Here is a 20,687-nt window from a genome sequence, read left to right on the forward strand (position 1 = left end):
GGCATAGGTCATGAACCCACAGTTTTGTCACAGCTTTGGAATTGGAATCCACATGCTAGATGCGAGGCTTCCTGTCGAGAGGCACAATATTTATTCCCTCCGTCCACGTTTAATTGTTATGATTTCCTTTTTTAGAATCAAACTATAAGAACTTTGACTTATATGTTACGATGCAAAAAATTACAATTTATAGTACTTTTAGTATAATTTTTGAATATTTAATTTTTTTGTTTAAAATATCGAATTAATGTAATCTAATTTAAAAATCTCTTGTTCCACATAGTAAATAGATTTTAAAAAGAGTATAAATAAGACCACACGTGTTCTCTTCTTAGTTATTTTCAGCAAGACTTATGCACTTTCGTATTTGCTTTTACATACTTAGATTTGTGATTGGCTTAGGGCATCTCCAACCCTACACTCTATTTTACTCTCCAAATATAAAATTTTCTATTTTTTCAGACAATCAACTCTAACTCAATTCTCTATTTTACTCTCTAAAAAAGAATCTTCTTCTCTCTCCTCAATATTATATTATTATTTCTATTTCATTTTTATTTTCTTATTCCATAATATAAATCTTTTTTTTTTCAAATAATCATCCTATATAATTTCATGTAATATAAAATTTCAATTTTTGAAATTATTTATTTAATATTAAATTATATTTTATTCTAAATTTCTAAAGATCAACTACGAATAATTGAAAAAAGAAATCAACAAGCACAACCACAATCACAACCACAACTTCTCTAAATCATACACTAATTCCTTTTTCGAATATCGTTAAATCTAGAAACGACCTACCGGATTACTAAATTATTGTTATGATTTTTAAAATTATGTTATGCATTGTATTGTATTGTTATCTTGTATTTAAATTATTATGTTATGTATTATATTTTTAAATTAAAATTTTTAACTTATCATTTAAATTTTGTGCATTCTTCATAGTGAAAATTAATAATAACATTAAATTGTATCACAAAATGACGAAATTTAAAAAAATATTTAAAATATTATTAATTCGAGATGAAAGTAGTATATATAAAATAAAATATTTTTTAAAATGTTATATTACATTTAAAAAGAATTGTGAATATTAGAGATTTAATTAATAGCCTTATATAAAAAATAATATGTTAATTACAAAATAGTAGAAATAATAATATAATATTCAAAAAGTGAAATAGAGAGTATGAATAGTACTATTCAACTCTCTATAATTGAAAAGTAGAGGGTAAAATAGAGAGTGGTTGGAGAGGACATTCTCTATTTTACTCGCCAAACATAGATAATGGAGAGTAAAATAGAGTAGGATTGGAGATGGTCTTACTCGAGCAGAGAGTCTATCAAAAACGAACTCTCTACCTTCACAAGGTAGGGATAAAGTTGTATACTTGCTACACTCTTGGAATCACATTGGATATGTTGTATTATTCTGCAATTGAAAATCTATACAGGCAGCTAACAACTTGTCTATTATTTTCCTAGTTGTACTGAATAAGATTATATAATCTCTTAGATAAAGTTCCCGTAACAAGAAACTCAGCAGACTCAAATCTTTCACATTGCAGCAAATCAAAAGCACTATCATAATATTAAGCTCTCTGCAAATATAGTGCTGGTGTAACTAATTTCCATGTTTCACAAACACGCTAATAATGAAAAGAAATTAACAGCAAGCTAACAATGAAAAGAAACATTTAAGAAGAAAGGCAATTGCTATGCATTTCAACAACGTAACTAGTGTAATCCCACACGTAGAGTTTGGAGAGGCAATTGGCATGCATGTCAGTTTCATAATTGACATTCTTTTCATCTGCAACAGTTCAACTATCAAATTACACAACACAAAATCTTGAATAATTGCACAATCACAAGATGATGGTACCGTCAAGGGGATATTTTAGAACAACATACCCAGTGAGATCTTCTCCAAATACTTACAAAGAGTATTATATTATACTCGATTCACGTTCATTTCCAAAATATTAGACGATAAATACACAGGCAAGTAGCCTTTACCTACATTTCTGCAATTCACAAATCACACTATAGGTGCTATAAGATAAATATAAGACTTCAAAGTGGGATCTTGCAAACTTATATGGCAGAACTAAATGTTATGATTCATGGGGAACTTGAGACCTTCCCACGGGCAAACGACAATCCTGCAGTAACATCAACCTAAAATTAGCAATTTACCAAAATTTAGAAAATAAGCATGTGTGGACACAAGATCCAAAACCATATTACATAATAATAATCATAACAAAAAAAGATTTTATCCCAAAGGGATCAAGGCTAAAGAAAGCATTAGTTGCCTGGGACAAGTTATGCTCTCCTAAGTTTACTGGTGGCTTAAATCTGATCAATCTTACTGTGTGGAACAGGGCATCAATTGCTAAAACCTGTTGGGATCTTACTCATACGCAAGATTAACTCTGGACCTATGTTGCTCGGACTCTTTAAAAATGTTGATGGGTGTGTGTCGGATACTCCAAAAGTAGTGCATTTTGGAGAATCCGACACGGGTGAGGCAACAATTTTGGAAAGTCCAAGCAGCATAGCTCTGGACTAAATGGGTGCATGCTTTGTTTACTACATCAAAGGGAGACAGTGGGATAGTATTTCAACACCAGCTCAAGCTTGTTGGATGCTCAGGAAGGTATTGGAGTCCAGAACAATATTGGAGCAGGTGCACTGTCATTCTACTGATAGAATGAGCCTTACAAGGCAAATATATACACAGTCCTAGCCCCTACCATAAGAGTTCCATGGGAGTACCTCTTATTTTCTAATCCTGCTAGACCAAAAGCCAGATTCACTCTATGGCTGCAAATGCATGGGAGGTTAGTAACTGTTGACAGACTACTCAAATGGGGAATGGTGCTTGAATCCAAATGTAGCTTCTATCAAACCTGTGATGAGACAGAGAACATCTATATGTTACATGTCCTTTTGCTAGAGATGTGGTGGATAGACTTCCAAACTGGATCCATCAACAGTCTCTTACAGGGAATACTTGGGAGCAATTCATGACAGGAGTCATTCAGAGAGCCAAAGGGAAGTCACAACAGGCTCAGATTTTTAAAATGATCTACACAGAGTTTGTTCATGGCATATGGGTAGAGAGAAATATGAGGATCTTTGAGAAACAACACAGACACTGGGAAGCCATTGCTCGAGATATTGCTTGTATTTGTAGTGTCTACAATACAGAATTTAGTCCATAGCTTCATGTTCTAGTTTGTTAGCTCTTTAGTCTTTCTACTGACGGTGTATAGTTAGTTATGGTACTGTGAAAAAATACTTCGGTAATTACTAAAAAATTTAGTTACTAAAAAGAAAAAGGGATTGAGGCCAAAAAAGGGGATTAATGCATTTCAAAAGAGGCACCAATGGCATCCCTATGACGGAGTTCATGATCATACATCGGCAACATTGTGTAATATGTATGAGGGATTAATGTGCATCTGCCATAAATATGAGGAAATGGAATAATGGCAAGGTAAATACAAAACAATCCACAGATAACTACTTAATTCTCAAATCACATTAAAGTAATTCATTTTTTTTTTCTTTCTTTTCGAGTGAGGCCGGAGGGGATGGGGGCGCTTTAAGGGAACAGAAGAAACTAAAAAATAGGAAGACCAATTGCTTTACCTAGTCACTGAAGACACTCATAAGATCACCCGGTTGAAATTTTTGAAAAATCGCTGGACCAACTTTAGCATTTTCCATGACATTCATGTTAGGCTCCTGCTTAACTTTAGTTTCCTCAAGATAGATTTTTGCAGTATTGAAGTTGCACATTGGCGAATCAGACTCATCTACTGCAAAACGACTGGGAATGGAGGCACATTTACCAACCCCAGGATTTTTCATATGTCCCTGATCAAGAACCTGTCTTGAGTTAATATAATATGGAACTGGCGAGCCCAAATGGTTTGGGATAAGGGCTGGCAGTTGTTTAGAAGAACCAAACGCTGAGCTAGAGTTATGAAGCTGCAGACCAACACTATTGTCAGCATTTATCGAGCATGACCGAGAGAGAGAGCCTCCACTGGGGAGCCTGTTTAAGCCACATTCTGGTTTGAGTTCCCTGTCTAACACTTGAACCACACCTGATGAATTATTTGATTGTGGCAAGAGAACTCCATAATCAATCACCGAAGATTTACTCAGACTGCCGGCGCGGCTGATGGAAGCAGGACTATCTCCCACTTGGAAATTACCTGGTAACTGAGAGGGCAATACAAGGCAAGAAGGTTGCACATTAATTGAATGGTTGACCTCAGGAGGTCCAGACTGTCTATGTTGCAGTTCCATCTGCTGCTGCTTTTGCCATTGCTGCTGTTGCATCATTGCCATTAACATGTTGCTGTTCGGAGCAGCTAGCCCAATGGGATTGCTGCTAGGGCCCAGACATATATTTTTTGCTCGCTGGGATCCAAATCCGGAATGAACATCTTCAGCAGACAAGATAGCTTGAGAAAGATGTTTAGAATTAGAAATGCTGGGAGAGCATTTCAACAGAGGCTGACCATAAGCCATAACTTGGTCAACAGGTATGCACTTTGCTTGCTGCAGGGAAGCTTGTAGGAGATTCTGTATCTCTACTGCTGGTAAAACCAAGTTACTTGTCGATCTACCTAAAAGTTCGGCATGAAGAGCTGTCAAAGTTTCAGGAGGAATTTGGCCAGAGGCTGCCAATGCTTGAATGTCAAATCTCCCTAGTGAACCAAGTTCTGAATTCTGTTCTATTGGCCCACAGAAGGTACTGGGGAGGCCACCCTGCTGTTGAACTACTCCACTTAACCTCTTCAAGTATAGCCTAAATTTCTGCATATTAGTCAACAGAAATACTTTAAAACATTCTATCGTTGAAACTAGAATTTAATGACCAGAAAGCCAAAAACAGCATGCGTCCTAAAACAGATTATTGATGGATCACATAGCACATGACATGCTTATAAGGACTTGAACGGACTATGGCACAAACAAGGTTTATGAGTGACTAAAACAAACACTACATGAGGACATGGTATTTAATATTTAGGTTTATGGGTGATAAACACAAAAGCTACATGATGTGGATTCGTCTTGGTGAACTAGGAAGATATGGGGCCTTTTAGTTCCAAGTATATAGCATCTTTACCTGATTTTCCTGAAAAGGCAACCAGAACACTAGCATTAGGTAGAAAAAAAGGGGCATTGACAACCTTAAACATGCATAGAGATTCGAACCTGCAGATGGCTTGCCACATTTTCTCTTGTCAAACCAGGAACATTCATCAGTTCAAGGATTCTCTTAGGTACAGCCTCTGCAAAGGAAGAAACAAAGCAAATTAATACATAAATAAGAAGAAAAAGATCTGAACTAACTGAAAAAGTCAAAAACCGAAGTTCATACTATCAATGCCAAGTTGGTTGACTGCACTAACAAATTGCTGATGAAGCTCCACTGACCAGACTACACGTGGCTTTTTTGTAGTACTTGGGTCATCATTTTCCATTTCAGTGTCGTCTTCTTCTTTGGCTTCTCTTTTCTTCTTCTGTGGTTTTAGCACTCCATCTGCGCCTTCAATTACAGAAGAAGCACATTCAGCATCATCACTTCCTCGCTTATACCGATCATTGTCATCCAAGCTACCAGAGCATTCAGGCTCTTTACTGGAGTTGTATCTTTTCCTAACAACATGCTGCCAGATATTTTTTAGCTCCTCGTCCCGTATAGGCTTAATCAAATAATCACAAGCCCCATGTTGAACTCCCCTCATGACGAGGTTGGTTCTTCCATCACCTGACATCACTGTAGACAACAAAATATTAAGTTTACAGATGAGGCATCAAGCTGCCACAGCAGGAGAGGCATCACTTACTTATTACTGGAAGGTCCATTTCCAACCCAACAAGCTCAAGAAGTTTAAAACCATCCATATCAGGCATATGAACATCACTCAGTACAATATCAAAAGTCCCCCTTTTTTCACGTAATAGGTTTAATGCCACCATAGCTTGCGTACAAGTAGTAACTGCAAGCAATTCAAATAGTCAATGTCAGATTTGATTTTTATAACCAATAGATATGCATGAAATCAAACATTAAGCTAATATAACACTCGACCAACACAGTGTAACGACCTGACCCCTAGTTTTGACTATTTGTGTTTCAACTCATGTTTTGAGCATCTAGATATGTTGACATAGTAACTTGTGACTGGTTTGGGTTGAGACCAAGGGGTTTGGACCTGTTCCGGACAAGTTGAAAATTGAAAATTCTGATCTGATATATGGTGCTTGTGATCGCAAGGTCAGGACCATGATCACGGAAAAGGGTCACCTAGCAAGGGATCTCATTCACAAAGAATTAGGTCTTGATCGCGAAGGGGCTTGACCAGGCCTAGCTTTTATTATCAAGTAAAGGAGGATATTTTGACTCATGAGTTTTTATTATCATCCACTAAACCTAGCATATCTGAGTTGGAGATATAAAGTTACAGAGAAAGTAGGTTTAAAGGAATATATTGTGAAAAGCCAAGAAAAACAACTCTCACTGTCACTGTGGGTTGTCACAGGGGCTAATGCAAGGAAACTTAAAGCTATTGTTCTCAATAGTTTTCTATTATGACCAAACATGAGATAACTTTAGAGAAGGTTGTTACAGAGGCTTATGCAAAGTTCATTCTTGGTGAAAAGTTAGGAGCTAGTTTGGAGTCCACAACAAACGGAGGGCATAGTTTCCAAGACCCTAACCTTATGGATACTAAGGAATTCATGAATATCATGTATGACAAGAATGGACCTGACTTTGCTGCTGCAATTGATGGAGATGTTGATATAAACATGATTCTTGGAAGTCATTTTTTGTCACTCCAGAAGATTTTGTTTCAAATGTTGCTGCTAATTCATGATGCTATTCCATATTTCCAGTCTGATCCTAAGGAACTAGCCCCACAGATGCCCACCAGTGGTTCTAAATCGCGTGGCTCAAAGGCTTAACCTTCCTTTTTATGAGGTGCCAACTAGTTGGAAATTCTTTGGTGATCCAAGGGATGCTTGAAAATTGTCAATTTATGGCAAGGTAAGCTTTGGAACAGGTTCTAACCACATTCTTGAAAAAGATGGTATATAAGTTGTTTTAGCTTGGCTTTACATAATTACCTATCAGAACAAGGACAAAGATCAGGGAAGTATTCCAATGCTATTCATATAATGCGACATTTCTTATGCTTATGAGGAAAAAGAACGCGTACAAAATTTACAGGATCTCTTGTATCTTTGTCGGATAAATTTTATCATGGTGTATCAAATTCTTTTGCACAAGTGAACAACAGAAGTGTTGTGGTTGGTACAAGTTGTGTGTGTTTTACTCTTCTGATCCACCTCATTTCCTGTACACTAGTGAACATACGCGAATGTAACTACAATTCCAACTGCAGATGTATATGCTACTCATTCAAGACAGAAAGTTCTTGGAGCACTAATTACTCATGTGGCCTTTAGGATACGTCATAAAGTGACCTCTGCTATGATGTGATCGTTATCACAGCCTACAAGTATTCACTGGAGCTTGTTCCACCTTCTTTTCATTTAAAGATAATTGGCATCCTAGATTACTTGGAGGTGTTCAATGGTGAAACTTACACAAGGTATAAGAAGTGCCTTTTATTTTGAGTACAAGGCCCTTGGCATCTTCTTTTGCAAATGAACTGTTGATGACATTGAGAAACCATTCATGCTTCCCAATTCCCATGGGGGAAGAAGATGAAGATTAATCCAAGGACAAGAAATCCTTTTTTACAAGAAACAGGGGATCTGGATTGATTCTGCATTCAAGGACAAACATCGTTGCATTTCAATGATTTTCACAACTTCCATTTTATCCCAATGGAGTTGATTCAAGGACAAGAAATCTTTTTGCGAGAAACAGGGGATCTAGCTTGATTCCGCATTCAAGGACAAACATTGTTACATCCAATGATTTTCACAACTTCTATTCTACCCCGATGGAGTTAGCTTCCTCATTTCAACATAACCACCCTTGCAGATTAGGGTTGTTTGGTGGGGAGGAGATATAATATGAACTGAATTTCTAGCACTACTCATGTGAATAGCCATATAGCACCAAGTGGTTTAGCTCATTTCAGATAAATTACTTATGGCTTAGGTTAGTAGTCAATTTTAGCTTCTCTGATACAGCTAGAAAGGTCTATAAATAAGATCTTCTCCTTCCAATGTAATTATCTTTTGAGAAATGAAGTAAACTTAGTTTAGTTTAACTCTTAGACTTGTTCTTGTTATTCCATCTCTACTGTAATTTTTGTTAAATTTCAATGAGCTTCAATTTGACATTGTATCATATTATTATGAGGTGAACAATAATACATGGAATGTTATGCAATGATTGCCTATTTGTCTTTAGAATCACTTACCCATGTATTCTTGTTCCACAATATATCTAGCCAATACATAAATTATGCTGGTATAAGTTTAACACCACCAAACAAATGACACAATGCAATGCATTGGGATTATTTTGCTTGTCTCCTTATACAACCAACCAATCAACGTATTACCTATCCAAGTTTATGCAAATTATCTTCATTGATGCAGTCATCAAATGTCAAACCGACAAACGGAATTCTAGTTTGAGACCGAAGCCTACTTTATTAAGTTAAAAATATAAAGTAAAGCCATACAATTCATGGTTAAATTAAAACACCACAATAGAAATGAAGTAGTTGAAGGAAACAGACCTGAATACTTGCATCTGCGAAGCATTTGCTCAATAATTCGGAGGCAAACAACGTCATCATCAACTACAAGGACTCTTAACCCTACTGGAAAGTGATCAGTGATAACTGTAGCTTCCGACTTACACGTGGCAACGTCGCCACTCATACTTACCATTGAAGATAACAAAAATGACAAAAAGAAAAAACCACACTTCCACAGAGTAGCTAAAATTACAGAAATGACACTGGTTTCACTGAACTGCAGCTGCTTCCATTAACAAGTGATCTTATGGTAGTGTTTGAAAATGCATTGAGGGTCAGATCCAGAGATAAGCTGAGGGTATACAGTGTAATGGAAGGTGAAATTAGGGTTTCGATTATTGAGAAATGAAGAATGGAGGAGGAGGAAGAAGAAGAAGAAGAGTACTAGGGTGGGTGGGTGGGTAGGATAAAGAGGAAGGAGGTCTTAAATGGGGAAGATAAAGTGTGACGCGAGGAGTCGAGAGACACGCAGAAGGAAACTGCAGACACCTTTGTCTTTTTGATTTTCTCCTCTTTTTCTATTTAGGATTATTTTATCGTATTAATTTTATTAATTTACATCTTGAACAACTTTTTGTAAATTTAGAAATAAATGTGAATACTTTTAAAGATAATTAATTATAAAAGAAATATAGAAAAAAATTTAATTAATATTTTATTAATTTAATAAAATGAATAACTAATATGAGACAATTATATTTAATATAATGATCAACTAATATATAAGATGGGAATATTACTATTTTTTTTGTGCATTATTGTTCTAAAAGATTAAAATGGTAATTAAATAGAGAAATTTCCAAAGAAGAAAAAAAGAAGCTATTGGCTTCACTCGAGATTAATGGTATTTGGGTACGTAGGAGTTAGGACTAGTTGCTTGTATCGAAGTTCAAATCTTAATCATATAAATTTTAATTATTAAGTTTATTTATTTATTATTCTTAATCATTAGTATGTTTGTTTTTTTTATATTTTATAATCAAATTAATAGATTTGAACAATTAATATATATGTCTATAAAAAATCTATAAAAATTACCATATCATCATCAACTATCACCCCTTTCTTTTTCTCATTCTCAACTAACACCACCTATCATCATTCACAGCACAATCACTATCATTGTCAATCACACAATCAATTGTCACTATCCCATTTACAATCATCATTATTGTACATAATAACCACCCGCTACTATCAACAATCATCATTATATATTGTTAACCACCGCATCACTCACTATCACCATCAGCTATAACTATCTTCAACCATCAGACATCAACCATTATTGTCCGTCACCATCACCACTAGCATCTATCCACAACACCACCATTAGTCAATATCATCCACATTCAGCATCCATTACCACCACAGCTACTAATTATTGTTGATACATTATTAGATTAATTTATTATTAATTAGATAAAGACAAGTTATACATTCAATGAAGATCACGATTTAATTGCAAGACTATAAATTGAAATTCTATAGTTCCCTAGCAATTATTGTCCACTATTTACTTACCTACCTTATCTCAATGTTAAGTACTGATTGTATATTAAAAAAAATGTACATACAAGTATTGAAATGTCTCTATGTTTCTCACTTCTTCAATTCGAAGCTTAAACTTGACATATCTATGAAATTCCTATATTTTTAGTCCTTGAACGTGAAGTTTGCTTTCATATGCCCTTTCTTACGCGGTCATAAGTTAAATAGTCATCCTTCCATCACATATTATTGATCTGATTACTAGAATATTGACAAACCTGAACCAATAATATATCACTTGAGCTGCAGATTACAAATATAGACTGCAAACAAGATGGAATAAAGAAGGCGAAGTAAGTGCCAACAAGCTATCTATACAACCACACAACCACTACCATATAAAATATTCTGCCAAACGGTTAATTCAACTTCAATAGCTTGAGTTCCGTTCCTGCTGATCACTTACCATGCTTGGATCATAGCCAAAGTCAGAGGCACACTCAAATGTCACCTGTTGTACAACCAGAAAGCAGCGAGTACAGGCATCAACATGCTTGTTACTATTTTACAATCAACCATTAGAGAAAGTAGGAGAATTGATAAGTAGGCAAGGAGCACATCAAGCCTATGCAGAATTGCTTCTTACAGCTGCCTCTATGGGTTTTCCCTTGAATGTTATTGTGTGCCTCGTGTTAATCCATTCCGTGCTACATTCCTGTAGATAATTACATGTTATTTGAAGTTAAAATTAAATAAATTTGGATGACTGGCTAGGTGAAGTTCTACATTGCAGTGTTTCTCCTAGCACTCATTGTAAGGGTGAGTGAGCAGTAACAGAAGAAAAATGATTTAAGCAATGAAATCCTAGAGAAAGTTAGTTTGCTTGCTAGTGAATTTTACACGTTGAGAATTGGAGCACCTATCCCTTGTTGATGCACCTGCATTACCTAGAAACGCCATGTTACAACTTGCTAAAGCTATAAAATGCTGTAGACATTTAACAAAGTTAAATATCTTTAGTCTTTTATAGTTTTGGCAAGTTCTAACATGGAGTTAAATGTCTAGTCTTTTATAGTTTTGGGAAGTTGTCACATGGTGTTTCTACGCAATGCAGGTAGAGCTACAAGAGATATGTTTACTATAACTGCCTTTAGAACCCTCACATGTATTCAACTTTAGCAACATAAATTGATTCTGAAAAGGATTCTCCAGGATGAAAATAATGTTAGTTTTTGTCTGGTATAAAGATTATATATCACTTATCAAAATTTAAAAAAGAAAAGATTATACTCCAAGTCAGAGTTTTGTCATTAAAAGACTTCTTCAAGGAAATAAGTTATTAAATAAATTAACAGTGCAGAAAGGGGTGAGTCCTCTATATGCAATAAACCACAACAGAAAGCTCACTAGACTGCTCCTCTCTTGATATTGTTCATGGAGTTATATTCTCCGGTGTTAATCCATCCACTCTACAAGTCTACAGCCATGTTTCCCTCCATAATTTTGTCAAAATATATGGCTCAAGTCTTAATATGACAAGGTAGATAACTTTTAAGCAAAGGTAATTCACATGTGATACGATCATCTGTTTCCACTACCATCATAGTTTAAGGCCTCAACAAAATAAATAAATTGATAACCAAGAAATCCCAAGGCCAATGGCGCACTCTTCAAAACTCAGCAGATAATGGTCCGTCCCTCTACCCTTATCCACTTAAATACCAGGCTTTTGCATATCCCATACATTACAAATTGTGCGTTGAGCATTTACCACTTTACATTTTTTAAGGAAGTGCTCACTACCATTATGTGTTAGGTAGCAACAACGCTAGAAACATGTGAATTTTCAGTGTCAAGTTGATACTGTTTTTAATAAAATCTTGCCTTATCAAGAAAAAAAAGCTCCAAGCAAGGTGGTCCTAAGTCTTACCTGAACACGGTCTTTTTAACTTGGAACATAGATATATATGTGGAGAACTACTAAAATTTCAACAAATATTATATTTTGGACCAATCATTTCAAAAGTACAATGTGTTTGGTGCCAAGAACCTTAAAAGGATAGAAACTTGAAGCAACACAACAATTGTTGGTGTACTCTTCAGGATGTTAAAGACGAGAATAGCATGCTCAATTTCATAGATACTATTCAGAAATAGGTTGTTTGTTCATATGGAACTCTTTCTTTTTGTTTTTGTACAGAAAGGTTCAGAGATGTGTAAATCCCTGGCACCATTTTAGTGCCAGGTTACTGTTTTTAATACATTGAAGGCATACCTTCCTGGAAGCGGCTGAGAACTGTTAACTGGACCCTTAGAATTTGCAAATCTTTTTGCTCTATTTTCTTGTTCCTTCTCAACACGCATGGCAGAAACCTCCTTCTCCATCGCAGCGACTTCCCGTCTCATCTTTTTGGCCTCAACTTCCATGGCTTTTGTTAAAGTCTCTACTTTCTTTGCTAACATCTAAACCAGAAAATATTATCAAGCTTAGCAGAAAACCGAAGTGAGTGAAGGTAGTCATGATACCAATCAGAAATCGATCTAACCTCAATAGCGTCGTCTTTGTCATTAAGACTTTGATCCTTCTCATGACCAGCTTTCCTCAAGGCAATTACTTCTTTTTGCAGCAAATCATATAATACTCCTGGCACAGTATCCTCTGTTCTTGTCATTTGCGAGTCATTGTGCTTTTCATCTTGATTCGCTTTCCATGAATTGCTCTCAGTCTCATTGTCTTTGGTCCCATCACAGGACTTGCTGCTGTTGAAATTTGGACCTGTTCCATTCAGAAGTTTTTTACTCCTATCCAATGATCTTGAACCACCATCAAACGACTTAGATGTCCCTTTTGCATGCTTCAACACTGTACTGGCGCCAGAAGATCTCAGCTGAAATGATGGTGATCTCTTGGGTAAGATGCCATTGGAGGTCAATTTGGAGATGTTGTCAGCACCACCCAGTGATCGCCGACGCGAAGGACCGTTGCTTGAACTTCTTCCATCTGGTGTAGTGCGAGCGCCTGTACTTGTTGATTTTAATGTCTCTTCAAGGACCTTGAGCCTTAGATGATATTTCTCCTGAGGAGATTATCAAGGTTGAGATAGAAACAAACTATAGAAATAACATCTAAATCATGTTAAGATACACCCTCTATTGGAAAGAATTATTACTTTCAGCTGGGCTTCAGATTTTGCAGTTCGTTCAGAGATTGCAAGCTTGTCGCGTAACTGTTGCAACTCACCCTGCAGAACATTTTGTGGTGTGAGAACATTTTCTTTATTCAGAACACATTCAGTTGTATCAGGACAAGATGACCCTATGATCTAATGTCAGAAGTTATGGAAAACTATCAAACCTGCAGAAACTTCCTTTCTTCAAGCCACTGTTTAACAGGCATTACTTTATCACTGGCATCTTTCCATTCATTAGCAACCACAGTTGCTACCCTATTAGCTGTTACCTTGGCACGTGCTAGCTCCCGGTCAAGAGTTTTTCTTTCTTCCTGTAGAACAGATAAGTAGAAGCAGTCCACTTTAGGATCATCCACGTACAAACTATTGAGAGTATAATTTATTAAAGTATCACAAGGATCGATTACATTCATCTCTTGAACTTTTCTTTGGTAATCCCGGACAGCATTAGCAGCAGCACCGCCAGCAAGAACAGCCTCTTCAAGCTCACGTACAGTTTGGGTAAGCTTTTCAACCTCTGCAACTTTTTGTCGATGCATTCTGTCTAATATTTTATTTTCTTCCTGAAGTATGTTTGTACGGAAAAAAACAAATAAGGGAAGGATGATTTTGAAATTAAAAGAATAACAAGTGATCAATTTCTGTGACCAATTTATAACAGCAGAAGCACAATTTCTGTGACCAACATACCTGGCATATTTCTATCTGTTTCATCAAGTCCTGGTTCTTGTTCTGAAGATCATCCACCATAGAAGCCTTTGCTAATGCTGACTGCACTGTTCTCTCAGCATCAAGTAGAGCTGCTTCTTTTGACTTAGTAAGACGGTCCAGTGCTTTATTATCATCTTGTAGCTTTGCAATCTAGGAGAAGATAGGCCAGAGAATGAGAAAATATCCTTCTATGAGGGTGAGGATATACATAATCACAGCCAGATGCAAAATACAGCCACAGACCTCCTGACGAGCAAGCTTGAGTTCAGCCTCCAAAGGTGCAAGAATGGCTTCAATTGGAGGCATATCATCATCTTTTTGAGCAGCATGAACCCTTCGAAGGGTGGCTTCTGCTGCAAACTGTGCTGCCATGGATGCCTTTTTCTCTTCATTAATTTTCTTAATTTCAAGATTCTGCCGAGCAAGAATTGTATACACAGTTATGAACAACACATTAACAAAATAAAAGAAATTTTACAGGGAAGAATTTGAGTTAGCACCTTGCTTTCCAAAAGAGATTCAGTCAGCTTGAGCTTCTCGTCAACCCTTGACCACTCGTCCGTAAGCTAACATCATAGAAAACAGTTAACTATATCAGCCTGTGTTCTTAGCACAAACCAATAGCTTTAAAATTAGCACAGGAAAATTAGTCATATGTACCCAACTCAAAGTGCCTAAGGGACAGCTATGAAACGCTACCACTAAGAATTATGTTGCCAAAAAAGGCAACATGAATACAAATACTAGTCTAGACCTGCCCATCAACTGTCAGTAGATTGCAGTTTTCAATAATTTTTTTTTGGTAACAACTGTAAATATATTACCATAACCAACAAAAAGTACGAATACAAATGAAGAGCACCTTTCTCTGATAACAAAGAACAGGCCTCCTACCAAATCATAAGAAAACTAAAAACACATTAAATGCTGAATAAAATTCCTACATTTTATTGCTTTCTTGGAACTACTAAGTAACTGTAACCTTTCTCTGATTTCCTTCTTTATCTGTGCAATTGCCTCATCCGTCTGTACACATTTACCTTTGTATCGCCTCCAATTTCTGGCACGCCAAGTGTGATAAATGATAGCTCCACATATCGCTGCCATGATCTCTTTTTGAAATAGCTTCCAGTGTTTCCCATCTATACATTCCAGAACTTTCATTATACCAATATTATGCATAGACACTTCAGTCCAATGATTCATTGCTTGCCACACAGTTGATATCCATTTGCATTTCCCAAATAGGTGATCATTGGTCTCCATTACTTTCTCAGCACATAAACAACATGCAGTATCATCAACCTGAATCTGTAACCTCAACTTTCTCTCCTGTGTAAGTAGTCTTCCCTGGACAGCCAACCACATTAAGAATCTGTGTTTAGGAAGTGCCATTGACGTCCACACTAGTGCAGCCAACTTCCATGTAGGTTTACATCCTATAATTGCTAAATAACTCTTAGAAATAGAATAGGTGCCATTAAGAGTTAACATATATCTTCCTTGATTGTACCAACTCTGCATTTCCTCTTTAAGTGCATTAATTTTCCTCCAATACCAACTACTATCAATGGGAGGTTTGTGATTCCATATAGAATCAGTCTTCATATATATACCATGGACCCATTTAACCCAAAGTGCCTCTTTGTTCACAATTATTTGCCACAGTAAATGACCCACTGATGCTTTGTTCCAATTAATGCAGCCCTTAATATTCAGTCCTCCTAGTCTCTTGGGCCAACACACTTTATCCCATGCAACCAATGCTACTTTCTTCTTCTCTGTACTACTACCCCATAAGTAAGCTCGACAAATCTGATCAACTTCCTTTAGAATGCTCTGGGGAAGAATAAACACTGCCCCCCAAAAACTGTGAATTGAGAAAAGCACAGCATTAATCACCTGTAGTCTACCAGCATAGGAAAGTTGCTTGGAGTATGTCACTTTGATGTGGAAGTTTGTAGAGTTATTCTTATTTTGGAACAAGCTGCCCTTAAATGTTTAATGAATCCGCAAAGTCAAATGTGAGTCCAAATGATACGAACATCATTCTGTTGCTCGGCTCTCCCAAACTAAAGCAGAAATTAAAAGTAAATTCAATTACATAACAGCAATTCTCATTCAAACGAGACTTTTTCCAAAACAGGAGAATTTAAACAAGATAAGAACTGATTGATATTGAGGGCACCAGAAACTGCAGTTTGAATCTTATAATTTACCATATATTTCTCTGTTACAAGATAGTCATAACAAAATTCTGTTCTCTTGTCCTAGTTGTTTCACAACTCCTACAATTCTTGCCATACTCCGCGAATGCAGTCATTTTCCATTTCACACTCAATGCATCTCCTAGTCAACCCCAGTCTTTTTCAACAGTTTCAACTGTGATTACACTTACCTTTTAACTCAATTTTCTACATGTCAAAAGTGAAAATGATATCAATTTCTTACTTCCTCTTATCCTCAGTAACTCAAAATCATACTCTATTAGCACTTAGCAGTCCATAGCCAAATTAAATCAATATATCAGAAAGCATAAAATAGATAATTTCATAGCATGTCACATTGTAAGAAGTTAGCAGAACCTCTTCAACAGCCTTTTCCCGTAAGCGCTCTGACAATCTCAATGACTTGATCTCCGCCTGAGAATCAGATAATTCTCGGTCCTTATCTATAATGACATATTCACACACAATATTAACAGGAAAAAAACAACAGAATTAGTCAAAAAATTCGCATTGGATCCAGCTATCAATACTTACCTCTTAGTTCATTCTCCAGTCGATTAAGCTCCAATTTCACCGGATCCGACCCGTGGAGAAGGTTTAAGAATTCATCAGCGTCAAGGCTTGGCCTCATGGACGTCCTTCTCCGGTAAGTCTTCCCTTCCTTGAACGAAGCTGATACCGTCAAAGGCGTTGTATAACCTGCAGTGTCACTCGTCGGCTGTCGCACATTGTAGCTGTTATCGCCGGAAACCTCCGCCATCTCCGATCTGTAAACTTCTACGGTAAGCTCACTTTCAATGAATAATTCATATTTACAACCAGTTGTATAGATATTAGATAGAAATGATTATGTAGATATTTATATAGAGATAATCTGTTGTTTAACGAATTTAAATTAGTATTTTAAAACAAGTTCTTTATATTTAAATATTAAATTTGTAACTAATTAATTGTCTCTAGTATATTGGTCAAGCTCACATGGGACGCAGCTAGTAGGTACATTAAAAATCGTTAGTCTGTCACCATCACAAAAATAAATAAATTGTGCAAATGACAATTTTGTATTTGGTTGAAGCAGAGGGGTGCTAGACGAAATAATTTTGAAATAAAATACAGGATTATTCTATCGTGAATTTAATTGGAGATATTAATTTTGTTATTGTGTTTTCCAATTAAGCTATTGGCGATAATGATGATGTTTGTTGACAGCGGCAGTATTTATATTTTATTTAAATAATTCATTCTTCCTCAAATGAGTTGAAACTTTAATTTGAAGCTCAAGGTATATCAATGCTTAACTTTAACTTAATTCAATGTTTTGCACCCTTCAAGCTTTCCCAAAGACAGATTATAAAGACCTTTTCTAGACTTTTCGAGCTTAAAATTTTCATAATTTTTTTCAAGTTTAAAATGTTAAAATCTAAATTCCAAAGTGTTCTTTAGATAATCTTCTCCATTTTAAAACTCATTAATCCACATGTGGTGGAGCTTTATGGTTTTAAATGATTAAGGAAAAAAGGAATTTGGGTGTTATTTGATGGGTTAAAATTATTGGATGGGTCGGGTTAACTAATTTCAAGTGAGATCAGATATTTTTATTTGATTTGAAAATTCCAGTCATTTGAGGGGCATATTTGTTTAGTTTTCTAATGGCAGAGATAAAATTGATCCAATAGTAACGAACGATAAATTAATAAATGAAAATAGAGGGGATGTTTTTTATCCTTCTTCCTTTATTATATACTTATATTATTTGATGTTCAGTTCTACTTCTTGGAAGTGAATCAAGAAATAAGTAATCAATATTGAGAGTAAAAACACAAAAAATATTTGTCTCTTAATATGCTAAAAATAACAAGTAAAAATGAAAATATATTTTTAGTATAATGTATAAGTAAAAGTGAACAAAAATAATATAAAGTTAATACAATTTTTATTTAGATTTCTAAATCTAAATGTTTCTCTATTGATCACTTACATTTACACTATTCAAAATTTGTATCAATTTAGATATTTATTTGACAAAGTAAATGTCGTTCACTCTCTTGGAGCACATAATAGATCTAAAAATGCTTACTCGATTCGTTCCAAAATAAACATGTATATTTGAACTTATTTAATGTGCATTACCGGAAAGAGAAGTTATATAGTTAATCACGTGAGAAGGATTGGTGGAGGGTCAGTGAAGGGGACGAAAAAGGGATAGGGAAAGAGAAATTTGCCTTTTCTTTTTTATATTTTTTACATGTATTATTCATTCACACGATATTAACTCGTTTTTAAGGGACATATCCATAAGAGGATCTTGTTATTCATGCCTTTGCGTGTGCTTAGGCTTTGCACTACAACCTTGATCTGGTCCACTCCACCTAATAAAAAAGAAAAATTATTTTTTCATCTTTTAATTTAAAATGATTTTAGACACAAATAACAAATATTACTATTTAATTTGACACTATGCATACATAAAATGAACAAGGTGTTAAATTAATAGACTCATACAAATAAAGAGACAATACAAAATAGAAAATTCATTTCATTTCATTGAAAAGGAAGAAGAAGATTTTGGCATTAATAAGTTTGTTGTTTAGGCTAAACTTGCCATTTATCTCTCTATTAATTTGACATACATCAAGTCTCAAAGATAAAAATAAAATTATTATCTAATTTGGTGTGTGATCACTTTCGTAATTATTAACTTTCTCATAGGATGATGATGCTCACATGATAAAAATCCAAAGCCTCTTTGCCCCACTCAAGTTGTATGCCGGAATGACCATTTAAGATCTCTGATCACTATTTAAATTTGAAAAAAATAGAATTACTTTTTATGAATTTGTTGAAAATAATTCTGATTTAGTTTATGGTGTTAAAAATAGAAGTTGCTATAATAAAAATATAGAATCTTCATAAATAAAAAAAGATTGCATTCAATTTTATAATGACGTTGCTTCTTCAGTTCAAATCGAGGAATTCCATAAATATGATGCAAGGAAAAAAATGCTACTAGCAAAGAAATCCATACACTTCTAAAATGTGAGATTCTCTTGAACAACGATTAAATGTAGTTTATTACATATTGATGTATTTCGATTGAGCAAATGATAAAAATGCCCCCTTATGTTTGAGATGAGTAGAGACTTAAAGTATGCTTTGAATAGTTTTAGTATTCTGAGTTTGTCATAAATTAATGGGATAAGGGACTGAAAAATATTCTAACTTTGGTCGGACTTGTTGTTGTGATACTAAACTTTCATGAGGACCTATTACCTCCCTAGACTATTTAATATCGTATTTTAAACATATATATTTGCCCACGTGGACATAAAAAATAATGCAAAATTATAAATAGTAATGTGTCCACGTGGACACATATATACCTTTAAAATACACTATTAAATAGTTCAGGGGGGTAAAAATTTGGTATTAAATAATCTAGGGAGGTAATAGATCCTTATGAAAGTTTAGTAACGCAACAACAAATCCGACCACAGTTGAGGTATATTTTAGATCCTCATCCCTAAATTAATTGGTATAGACATATAGCAGAATTCAACGAATTTTGCGAAAATGATTCATAAGTGACTAAAACTCTCTATTTCAATTTGTGTGAACGGAACATTTAGTCCTTGCGCGATTTTAAGCGCCAAATTACATACTACCACTCTTCTAAAAACATCTATTATTCCAATGAATAGGCACACAAAGAAATATAAAAAGGTAACGCCCATAATTATAAATTATTATTTGTACACAAATTTAACATGTGTATTTTTACCCCAAACAACTGAGCAAATTATAGAAATTAACACTTTCAATTTTCAATAAAAATGATTATGTTAAAAAACAAAGTATGCACTGAACTATTGATATTTAAATTCAACAAAGTTAACACTTTCGCCAAGTATTAATCAAACTTTATTTATGAAGTTAACAGTAACTCACATTTAAAGGTACAATTGTATAGTTTCTACTATTTTTGAATTATTTCTAGACTTAAGTGTGATTCTTATAAAAGTATAGTTTCTATTATTTTGTATATCTTTTTCATGTTTAGTAATTAATATAATATTTTGTGTATTATGAGTTTTTCTTTATATTTATGATTAATTTATATTTTTAACTTTTTTCGTCAAATCAATAAATACAAATTATTTAATATTTGATGAGGATTAAAATATACTTAATACATAGTTACGAGACTATTTTAAACCTATCCGCAAACATAAGTAACCATTTTTTTTTTTGTCATTTTCTCGCCCTAACCCTCACTTTATATA

At 34.8% G+C, this 20,687-nt stretch overlaps 2 protein-coding genes across 2 annotated transcripts; both read right to left on the bottom strand.

Annotated features, from left to right (window-relative positions):
* Positions 1 to 1,859: 1,859 nt before the first annotated feature.
* Positions 1,860 to 9,225, bottom strand: LOC125857179 (two-component response regulator ARR14). Its single transcript, XM_049536863.1, has 6 exons — positions 8,766 to 9,225; positions 5,889 to 6,041; positions 5,420 to 5,818; positions 5,254 to 5,330; positions 3,670 to 4,848; positions 1,860 to 2,174 (listed from the first exon to the last, which is right to left on the bottom strand). The coding sequence occupies exons 1-5, from the start codon at positions 8,917 to 8,919 to the stop codon at positions 3,670 to 3,672; spliced, it is 1,962 nt and encodes a 653-aa protein (XP_049392820.1). The 5' UTR covers positions 8,920 to 9,225; the 3' UTR covers positions 1,860 to 2,174.
* Positions 9,226 to 10,521: 1,296 nt separating this feature from the next.
* On the bottom strand, positions 10,522 to 17,239 carry LOC125857184 (microtubule-associated protein 70-2-like). The gene is made up of 11 exons (XM_049536868.1): positions 16,942 to 17,239; positions 16,765 to 16,850; positions 14,680 to 14,745; positions 14,423 to 14,593; positions 14,159 to 14,329; positions 13,876 to 14,031; positions 13,633 to 13,779; positions 13,448 to 13,519; positions 12,824 to 13,354; positions 12,553 to 12,740; positions 10,522 to 10,992 (listed from the first exon to the last, which is right to left on the bottom strand). The coding sequence occupies exons 1-11, from the start codon at positions 17,165 to 17,167 to the stop codon at positions 10,953 to 10,955; spliced, it is 1,854 nt and encodes a 617-aa protein (XP_049392825.1). The 5' UTR covers positions 17,168 to 17,239; the 3' UTR covers positions 10,522 to 10,952.
* Between the last annotated feature and the right edge of the window lie 3,448 nt (positions 17,240 to 20,687).

Source organism: Solanum stenotomum, chromosome 2, assembly GCF_019186545.1.
Source record: "Solanum stenotomum isolate F172 chromosome 2, ASM1918654v1, whole genome shotgun sequence".
NCBI lineage: Eukaryota > Viridiplantae > Streptophyta > Magnoliopsida > Solanales > Solanaceae > Solanum > Solanum stenotomum.